This window comes from Fistularia commersonii, chromosome 35 (genome assembly GCF_037954325.1).
Source record: "Fistularia commersonii isolate RoL2024-O1a breed Wild chromosome 35, RoL_Fcom_v1.0, whole genome shotgun sequence".
Taxonomy (NCBI): domain Eukaryota; kingdom Metazoa; phylum Chordata; class Actinopteri; order Syngnathiformes; family Fistulariidae; genus Fistularia; species Fistularia commersonii.
In genome coordinates this window covers 7,946,469-7,956,937 of record NC_141318.1, presented here as the reverse complement: position 1 = coordinate 7,956,937, position 10,469 = coordinate 7,946,469, and the positions used below count along the sequence as shown (strand labels likewise).

At 40.9% G+C, this 10,469-nt stretch overlaps 2 protein-coding genes across 2 annotated transcripts; one reads left to right on the top strand and one right to left on the bottom strand.

Moving 5' to 3' along the window:
* Window positions 1-31: 31 nt before the first annotated feature.
* On the bottom strand, window positions 32-1,678 carry LOC147214053 (myeloid-associated differentiation marker homolog). The gene has a single exon (XM_086142734.1). The coding sequence runs from the start codon at window positions 1,454-1,456 to the stop codon at window positions 587-589; it is 870 nt and encodes a 289-aa protein (XP_085998860.1). The 5' UTR covers window positions 1,457-1,678; the 3' UTR covers window positions 32-586.
* A 5,411-nt stretch (window positions 1,679-7,089) lies between these two features.
* LOC147214052 (perforin-1-like) lies at window positions 7,090-8,917 on the top strand. Its single transcript, XM_086142209.1, has 2 exons — window positions 7,090-7,622; window positions 7,726-8,917. The coding sequence occupies exons 1-2, from the start codon at window positions 7,090-7,092 to the stop codon at window positions 8,915-8,917; spliced, it is 1,725 nt and encodes a 574-aa protein (XP_085998335.1).
* The last annotated feature ends 1,552 nt before the right edge of the window (window positions 8,918-10,469 follow it).

The window sequence follows — 10,469 nt, the reverse complement described above, 5'->3', positions numbered from 1 at the left end:
GTATAGCATACTTTTGTTGATTGTTTTCGTCTTATAAAAACATGAATTAGAAACAGTTTAAAGACCTAAAATGTCATGAATTGTTCTTTTTAATGTGATTACCTGTATTTATGTGAATAGAAGTTGTATGTAAAATATATGTTCCCAAGTTCAGAAATTCTGGCTTGAATTTCTGAGTCATAGATGGACGTAGTTGACAGGATATAAAAATCATTAACGTTACTGCTGTTGATCATTAGGAGTGTAACATAATTGCATGTTCATGCATCAGTGCAACTGGTCAATAACCAAGGTAAGCACATTTCCAAATGGATTACATCATTAGTGTTATGTAACGCTCTCAAAAATCCTCAAAGTCAACATCAGTTACAAGACTTTACAGATCATTATAGTGCTACACTGATCACCGCTTTCATACTTTTTTATTTGTGTTGTTTTGATTCATGAACATTAAGTATTCTTATAAGTCATCTAATAATTGTCAGATAGATATTTACAATTCATGCTAAAGTCATCAATTCTCTCTTGATTGTACAACAATACCAGGGCAAAAGATACTGGTCAAAAAAGAGATCGTCTTAGGTCATTAATGACTTCTGTTACACAACAGTTTAATGGAGAAAGCTAGATCCACTGTATAAGCAAAGAGTGTAATACTGACTGCCACTGTGTCCATAATTGCCAGCTCTAAGCATTTTCTGTCTTTTTTTGCTTGCCTTAATTTGAGTATGTTAGCAAAACAAATCACCGTGGCCACCATGTACACCAGCACTCCAAACAAACAGATGCCTGTCAAAATTTTGTCAAAAGGTAGTGGACACTTTCCGGCAAAGTCACACAGTATCACTACCAGTATAACGAGTGACATGGAAAGACAGACACACACAAAACCTGTGTGAATATGCAGGTGGTTCAATTTCAAGCCCAGCAGTATCATCTGACAGCCTCCCCACAGCTGGATGATCTTGAGAAGACCAGGCATGCTGCCCAGGTAGCCCCTTTGCTCCTGGGCTTGAGTGCATAGAATATAGGACTCAGCGGTAAAGGCGAAGAATGTGATGCACGAGGCCACGGCGGCCACCACCGGGCACGGTCTTACATTCGTAAGATTCACAACGATCCAAGAAAAAAGCACGCAGGCGCTGAGACACATCAGTGAACCCAAGACCGCCACGGTCACAGTGAGGTTCTTCCAGGATATCGGGAGGAGGCTGTGAAATTGGATGATGCTGAGAACATGAATGAGGAGGGAAACGGTGAAGAAGAAGCACCACGTAACCATGCAGTAGATCCTGAAGACTTGGGGATTTTGTAAGTCTGCTTGGTTTGTGAAAAGCTCTGAGGGATCCAGAGAGCTCACCAGACTGAAGGTAGTACAACTGGCCAGGACTTCACACGTCCGAACCCAAAACAGTGGATTGGCAAAGTCTTTAGCTTCCAGCACAATTACAGGCATTGCAACAAAGGTCAAGTTGATATTTCCCAGAGACCAAATTATCTTGTGGTTGTCAGAGAAATTGCCGGACACACTTCCTCTGAATTGAAAATCCGCTGGTTCGGCTTCCAAAATATCACTTTTGCATTGACAAGAGTGCACAGAGACAGTCCAATTTCCCCGAAAGATGATCAGAAACTGATGATTCCAAGAAACTGATCATTCCCATGGAACTGATGTTTTTCCCTTTTTAAGAAATCAAATTTAAATTTGGAAATCAGAATTAATCGTAAATCTTGAATTACCAAAAAAACAAATGGAAAAACAACACGTCATTCTATGATGTCTTCCTCAGGTTTCTTCCATTCTTCATGTAAATTACAACCTCAACCTTGCACCTGTTTTGTAGGGCTTTCTCAAAATAAGCCTCACCTACTTCCTTTTTGGGGTTTCCGCAGCAAAATGTTTGCTGGGTACAAATGCACATATAATATTGAGGTATACGAAAACAAAGCTACTTCCCTGAGGTAACTGATTCTCTTCATATCTGGTCATTTTTCCCTAATTCAAAACCTGTGCTGATATAAGAGATATTCAAATATAAAAGACTTTGAAAGAGAAGTTGAACATTTGGCGGTTTCTTATCGCTTGCAGTCTTATCACACACACACACACACACACACACACACACACACACACACATGCACACACACACACATATATATATACTGTATATATATATATATATATATATATATATATATATACTGTATATATGTATATACAGATACTGTGTAAATGCAGCCTCGGGGTGGCACGGGCCGGTCCCTCCCAGAGCCGGTCCCAAGCCCGGATAAATGCAGAGGGTTGCGTCTGGAAGGGCATCCGACATAAAACTTTTGCCAAAACCAAACATGTGAATCAAACCCAATAACCAGGTCATACCAGATCGGTTGAGGCCCGGGTTAAGAACGACCGCCATTGGTACTGATGACCTACAGGAAACCAATGGCAACTGGGCTACTGTAGGTCAAAGAAGGAGAGGAGGGCGTGTTCGGGAGCAGAGAGAGAAGAGGAAAGGCATGAGTCTGGGACTGAGAGTAGGGACTTTTAATATCGGGATTATGACATGAAAAGGTAGAGAGTTGGTCGATGTGACACAGCGAAGGAAAGAGGATATACTGTGTGTCCAGGAGACCAGGTGGAAAAGAAGTAACGCTAGAAGCTTAGGAGCAGGCTTTAAATTGTACTATCATGGTAATGACAAGAAGAGAAATGGAGTAGGAGTTATCTTGAAGGAGGAGTTTGTTAGGAAGGTTCTGGAGTTAAAATAATGCCGGGCGGACTCATGAGTCTGAAACTGGATTTTGAAGGTGTGATGCTCAATGTTGTTAGTGGCTATGCCCTGCAGGTGGGATGAGAGTTTGAGGAGAAGTTCTGGAATTAGATGAAGTGATGCAGAATATCCCACAGAAATGATAGAGTGGTAATTGGTCCAAACCTCAATGGGCAAGGTGGTGCAGACAAATGAGGGGATGAAGAAGTGATGGGCAGATTTGGTATCCAGGATAGGAACGCCAAGGGACAGTGGTAGGGGATAGATTTTGCAACAAGGATGGAAATGGCTGTAGTGAACACCTTTTTCCAGAAAAAACAGGAACATAGGGTAACTTAGAAGAGCGGAGGTAGGAGCACGCAGGTAGACTACATCTTGTATAGACGAGGTAACCTGAAAGAGATCAGTGACTGCAAAGTAGTTGTAGGTGAGAGTGTAGCCAGACAGCATAGGATGGTGGTTTGTAGGATGACTTTGGTGACAAGGATGATCAAGAGGGCAAAGGCAGAGCAGAGGACAAAGTGATGGAACCTGAAAAGGGTGGAGTGTTTTGTGGTTTTCAGGGAGGAGTTGAGAAAGGGTCTGGGTGGTCAGGGTGAGCTTCCAGATGATTGGACAACAACAGCTAGTGCTATCAGGGAGACACGTAGGAGAGTACTTGGTGTATCTTCTGTGAGGAAAGTAGATAAGGAGACTTGTTGGTGGAATGGGTAAGTGCAGGAGTATTTACAGAGAAAGCGATTAGCAAAGAAGAAGTGGGATACTGAGAGGACTGAAGAGACCAGACAGGAGTACAGGGAGATACAACGTAAGGTAAAGATAGAGGTAGCAAAGGCAAAACATAGGGCGTACGATGACCTGTATGCTTGGTTGGATAGTAAGGAGGGAGAGAATGATCTATAAAGGTTGACGAGACAGAGAGAAAAAGATGGAAGGGATGTACAACAGGTCCAGGTGATTAAGGATGGAGAGGGAAATGTATTGACAGATGCTAGAAGAGCGATGGGAAGATGGAAAGAATACTTTGAAGAGCTGATGGATTTGGAAAATGAAAGAGAAGCAAGGGTAGAAGAGGTGACTATCGTAGACCACAGAATAGCAGAGATTTGTAAGTGTAGTGAGGAAGGCATTGAAGAGGATGAAAAGTGGAAAGGCAGTTGGTCCTGATGATGTATCTGTGGAGGTGTGGAAGTGTCTAGGAGAGGCAGGGGTACAGTTTCTGACTCGATTATTCAACAGGATCTTAGAGAGTGAGAAGATGCCTGAAGAATGGAGACGAAGTGCCATGGTGCCTATTTTTAAGAATAAAGGGGATGTGCAGAATTGTGGCGACTATAGAGGGATAAAGTTGATGAGCTATACAATGAAGTTATGGGAAAGAGTAGTGGAAACTAGACTGAGAGCAGAAGTCAGCATTTGTGAACAGCAGTATGGCTTCATGCTTAGAAAGAGTATTACAGATGCAGTATTTGCTTTGAGAATGCTACTATAGAGAAGTATAGAGAAGGCCAGAGAGAGCTGCATTGTGTCTTTGTAGGTCTAGAAAAAGCATATGACAGGGTGCATATGACAGGAGGAAATCTGGAGTGGCAGAGAAGTATGTTAGACTGATGCAGGACATGTATGATAGCTGTGAGACAGTGATGAGGTGTGCTGTAGGGGTGACAGAGAAGTCCAAGGTGGAGGTGGGACTCCATCAGGGATCAGCTCTGAGCCCCTTTGTGTTCACAGTGGTGATAGACAGGCTAACAGATGAGGTTAGACAGGAATCCCCATGTACCATGATGTTTCCAGATGGCATTGTGATCTGTAGTGAGAGCAGACAACAGGTAGAGGAAAATCTAGAGAGGTGGAGGTATGCTCTGGAAAGGAGAGGAATGAAAGTTAGTCGCAGCAAGACAGAATGTATGTGTGTGAATGAGAGGAACTCGGGTGGAACGGTGAGGCTACGGGGGGTGGAGATCAAGTAGTTGGAGGATTTTAGGTACTTGGGGTCAACAGTCCGGAGCATAGGAGAGTGTGGAGAAGAGGGGAAGAGACGGGTCCAAGCAGGTTGGAATGGGTGGAGAAAAGTGTCAGGGGTACTATGCGACAGAAGACTATCGGCTATCTGAATGGAAGGAAAGGTGTAAAAGACAGTGGTGAGACCAGTGATGCTGTATGGCCTAGAAACTGTTACAACGATGAAAAGACAGGAGGCAGAACAAGAGGTCGCAGACATGTAGATGTTGACGTTCTCTTTGGGAGAGACCAGGATGGATAGGATCAGGAATGAGTCTATCAGAGGAACAGCACATGTTACATGTTTTTGAGAGAAGGTCAGAGAAGCCAAACTGAGGTGGTTTGGTCATGTACAGAGGAGGGATAGTGAATATATTGGTAGACAGATGCTGGAAAATTGGAGCTGCCACGCCAGAGGTCTCGAGGAAGACCAAAGAGAAGATTTATGGACGCAGTGAGAGAGGATATGAAGGTAGTTGGTGTGAGAGAGGAGGATACAGAGATAGGGTTAGATGGAGAAAGTTGTGCTGACCCCTGAAGGGACAAGCGGAAAGAAGATTTGCTCTCTCTTTTATCGCTAGATGTAGAGCATTCAAAACAGACTGACAGCTAAATGTTAGCAGTCTGCCACTGTAAAATAACATATTGTATATATTTATTGAATTTGATTTTTATACTGTTTTTCAAACCGCCAATTTTCTGCAACATGAAGTGTTTAAAATGATTTTGACTTTGTGCACAGGACCTTCAAGTTGCGCTGAGAAAAAGGAAAAAAATGGACAAAACATCGGGACACGGGTAGCCGTCACCTGTATACTCCTCTGCCTAAATGTGGTGCCCCTGCAGGAATTTCAATTTTTCATAAACCACGGAAATTTGAAATACAACATGACTCGTTTGCATGTTGTTTTTCAAGAGCAGTAGCAGCAGGAGCTGCAGAGGTACCTGCAACGCAGTCGGTTAAGGACAAATATGGAACTTGTTTTTACCAATTAAATTATCCTCTGACAACATTATTACAGAACATACAAGCAACTATCTGTCACACAGCTTCTGACATTTTTGGCTTCACACATTTCAGTCAATTTAGACTCCAGTTCTACATCTTTATGGAAAGACCATTGACATCACTGTAAATATAGAGAATGTGTGGTATGTGTCTGCACAGTATACTTGTTATAATCAAATGGAAAGCAGTTCTTACACATCAGAAAGGTTCAATCCTGATTATGTAGTCTTTATGCTTTTCACAAAAAAATCTTATCTTTTGCAGCAAAATGACATGGTAAAGAAGCAAATTCACAAACATTCTGTAAAATCAGAAATCCTTTTTGGAACACATGTGACATTATAAAAAGCAACTTGTGTGATTCATTCAGCAACCTTTTACTTTAATTTTCACAGAAACCGGTAAGCGTATCTTACTCATGCATCTGCAAATATGCAACACCCACAGAAAGCACGACTCTATCATACCATGCAGGAAGTTTGATGGCTGTCGCTGCTCTTTGTCTGTTCGTTGTATGACCCCTGGCATTAACAGAGAAAATACACAAAGTTATCATTATATTTACTACTGTTTCACTTGAGAAAACAAACTCTTTAATGAATATCATTCAGGAATTATTCAGTAAATATGAAAAGTATAAAAGCACAATACAGAGTCAATATTGAATCACAAACAAAAACAATAATAATAATGGCAATGCATACATTTAAATTATCATCTATATTCTACTTTGTTTCCCAAAGTCGGCTCACAACACTGAAAATTGTTTTAACACTGATGATTCCAATATTCGGAAATTGTTGTTTCTTGTCCTTCTCTAGCTATAAGTTAGAACTATAAATCTATTTTTGCTTTGCACTTGCTTCGACATATTCAAATGCTAGCCCAAAAGTCAGTTTTCCCACGTTTGGCCTGTCCAGTTTTTAACTCTTCAGGTGTGAAGGAAGTGAAACTATCACCCTCTTCTTTATCTCGACATATAACACATTTTGGTCCCCACAGACTGACCAGTTAAAATCAACAAGGCACCACCTCCTCAGAGTCCGATGGGTATTATAAGTCCGACATCATCACTAGTTGATCAGCCACCGTTTGATACTTTCAAGAGTCACAGCAAGGTAAGATCACCAAACACCCCTTTAGCTGAAGCCAGTTGCAGGTGATTACATTTGCATGAAACTGTTTCTGTACCTATTTGAGCCTAACATCATCAGTTGTTTTTTTCTCAATCTGAAATTGCACACTGAAAATCTGCATAGTCTCCACATTTATATTCTTTTTTCTCACTTCAATCTTTCAATCGAACAGATGCCAAGCCTTTTGCAGGTCCACCTCCTGTGCTGGGCATGGATCCCACTGTGTCGTCCATCCACTGTCAGCTACATTGGCACACCACAAGAGTGTAAAACGGCTCACTTTGTCCCCGGTTACAATTTGGGTGGTGAAGGCTTCAACATTGTCACGATGGAACGATGCGGCACCTATGTCATCGACACTGAAACGTGGAATCTTGGCAATGGTACCTGCAGGCTCTACAGAAACACATACCGAAATGGAGAGATGCAGAAGACCCCGGCTGCTGTGATAGACTGGAGAACCATCCCTCAGTGCAATTTGAAAGTCTCAGGTTTAGTCTATGACTCTGTTGAAAGTCTTGTGAATGATTCAACATCAGCTGTAACCAATGACTGGAAACTTGGCCTTACACTCCCTTTGCCCTCTGTCACACTGGGTATTGGCCTTGGAGGTTCCCACTCCAAAATGTCTAATTTTGCTATGAAGAAGTCGAAACAGGACCGTAGTTACTTCTGCCGTCATTCTGTTGGGTGCTCATTCTACAAGTGAGTACACCGACAGATAATATGAATCCGATATGTGGGCAATTAGTTAGTAACGGTCATTTTTATACGTTGCTATTAACTGTAACTTTGTTCTGTGTTTCAGGTACAGACTGGCAAATAATGCTCCTCTAAGCTCTGACTTCAAATCAGCCATCAATGCCCTTCCTCCCTACTCAGAAAAAACTGAGTCATTCTATAGCAATTTGATCGATACATATGGCACACATTACATCACACAGGTATCTCTGGGAGGCGAAATAAAAAAAATCACTTCAGTAAGAACCTGTCAGGCTACCATGGATGGACTGGAAGAAACAGAGGTCCAGAATTGCCTAGCCGTTGAGGCCTCTGCAAACTTCAACAGTGGTACCAGTATTCAAGCTATGGTAGAGCACTGTCAAGCTAAGAAAGAGAAACTGGGATTTGGCCAAAGTTTCAGCAGTAAATACAATGACCATTACTCCCACGCAGTCGGGGGAAACGTCAAAGGAATTGAAATACTCATGGAAGGGCAGAAAGACCCTGCTTTGTTTCGAACCTGGTTTGACTCACTGAAAACCCAGCCCGATGTCGTTCAATACAAGTTAAAACCTTTGCACAACTTGCTGCCACGTAATCACCCTGCTGCTGATGGAGTGAAGCGCCAGGTGGAGAACTACATCATGAAAAACGCGGTGCTAAAAACATGCTCAGAAACCTGCGAAATTGGACAAAGAGCTGGCAAACGGGATCCTTGCGCCTGTGTTTGCAAAGGTGATGACAACATCAAGCCAAACTGCTGTCCTGCCGGAAAGGGTCGCGCAACTTTGCGAGTCTTTAACCTCTTTGCGACGGAGCTCTACGGCGACTATTTTACCCGGACGGACGGATCGGTAGAGGTGACGTACGGTGATCAACATTATCGCACCAGCATCATTAGTAACAATGACAATCCAGTTTGGCAAGAGGACTTTAATTTTGGACCCATCATCCTTAACATGAAAGATAAGCTTATACTGGATGTTTATGATGAAGATTCTTACTGGAACAGTGATCATCTTGGCTCTTGCTCATTGGATTTGGGTGCAGGTAGACAGGACATAGCCTGTATGATGAACCACGGCACACTTTTCTTGTCCTACACAGTAACGTGTGCACCAAGTCTCGCCGGTCATAAGTGTCAGGAGTATGTAGCTTCTCCCATGAGTCCTCCTCTGGCAAAAATCTTTCAGTCCAGAAATGGAGTGCTTTACAACCAGACTGAGAAACTGCATCCTACACTGAACAGGAAGCCAACTTTGGGTCAGCTCCTTTGATAACACCGTCTTTGGCGTTATTCTTTCATTTCATGTGTCTTGCATGCACAAATAGTTACTCAAAGGACTACTAATTTTCAGCACAAGAATTTGATTTAAAGAGATGTTATCAAACTGCTTTCATCGTTCTCTGTCGTATCTTTCTTTCTGCCAATAAAGCATCAACCAAATCAACATCTTGTATTGGTTTTGCTTCAAAACTCTTTTTTGTATGTGACCCTTTGACTGACTGGCATTTTTGGTGTAGGCAGTGCCTCGCCTCTTGCCCACTGACAGCTGGGAAAGGCTCTAGATCCCCCTGAGTGCAGAATAAGCTGTGTAGATAATGAACGATTGAATGAACGAATACTTTTGAAAGTACTCTATTGATTGATTGGTACACCAGTGCAGTTGGGACATCACATAGAAAACCATGAGCTCTCCAGTTTCAGAGAGTGAATATGACAATCATATTTCAAAGGGCAAAGTGTTTATATTTGTAAAACAGGCCTGTACGGGCAACCATAGATTATAATGTGTTCCCGGTTCTCAGGTGTTTTGAGAGTTAATACATTAAGATAAATTTAGAAGAATAGTTATCTTTTATTTTCTGAACACATGTTTGAATAAACATTTAATTAGAACTTTTCCATATAATTTTTGGATATAATTTGTTTACCCCAAGAATTAGACCGAGGTGGAGGGGTTGGTGAGAAAAAGACACCATTTTTTTTTTTCTTTTTTCAAATGTAACTTTTTAAACAGCCATCACATTTCAGTAAACCATTCATATGAATACTGTTTATTGATGCAATTGTTGTTGTAGAACACAATGATGTTGTAGAACACAATGATGAAAGCATGAAAACACAGCAAGTCATTTTGTCTTAAAATGTTACATTTTCAGATCAATTTTTTTCTAAAAGCTATTCAATTTACATGTCAGATGTTCAGGGCCATGTTTGAAAACATGCTCATTACCATCACCAGTATTTATCAAAAGTATTTATGTGAGAATGATACATGAATAATAATCCATTGAAGGAAGTATGTCTTTTACTCCTTTAAAACTAATTGTCAATAAAATCAATTATATTTGAAGGTCAAGAACAAACTGGTAAAACTACTAACAGAAATTAGACATTTATTTTTACAAGCAATATTGTAATATTATCATTTTCTCTTATATCTGCTTGGTAAATAATATTTTTGTGTGTTTTTAAGCAAGGTTCTAATCATTTTTTACTATATTATCATGTATTATGTCATAGTTAGTTTAGCCGTTTGTTTATGCATTGACAAATAGATATACATCGTTAGGAAATTAAAGCTTGAAATGTACCCTGGAATCTATCACTATTACAGTGTTGCACCAAAAATATTGAGAAAAGGACATTTGAAATTTAAAAGTGTGCAACAGTTTCCTATTCAGTGGGTATGAGAACACATCTTCTGTCTCCAGGCTCGTTGATTTAAGATATTGAGGAAATAAAGGGAAAATAAAATCTTTACATCAAATAACGCTTGTTTGCCAAAGTATAACTTTTGGTTTCTTTGTTGAGCAAACAAACAG

Bases quoted from the DNA above. Each gene is read 5' to 3' on its own strand.
- LOC147214052 (XM_086142209.1), top strand. From the start codon at position 7,090: ATGCCAAGCCTTTTGCAGGTCCACCTCCTGTGCTGGGCATGGATCCCA. The intron at 7,623-7,725 runs GTGAGTACACCG...TCTGTGTTTCAG, and splicing joins GTTGGGTGCTCATTCTACAA to GTACAGACTGGCAAATAATG.
- LOC147214053 (XM_086142734.1), bottom strand. From the start codon at position 1,456: ATGCCTGTAATTGTGCTGGAAGCTAAAGACTTTGCCAATCCACTGTTT.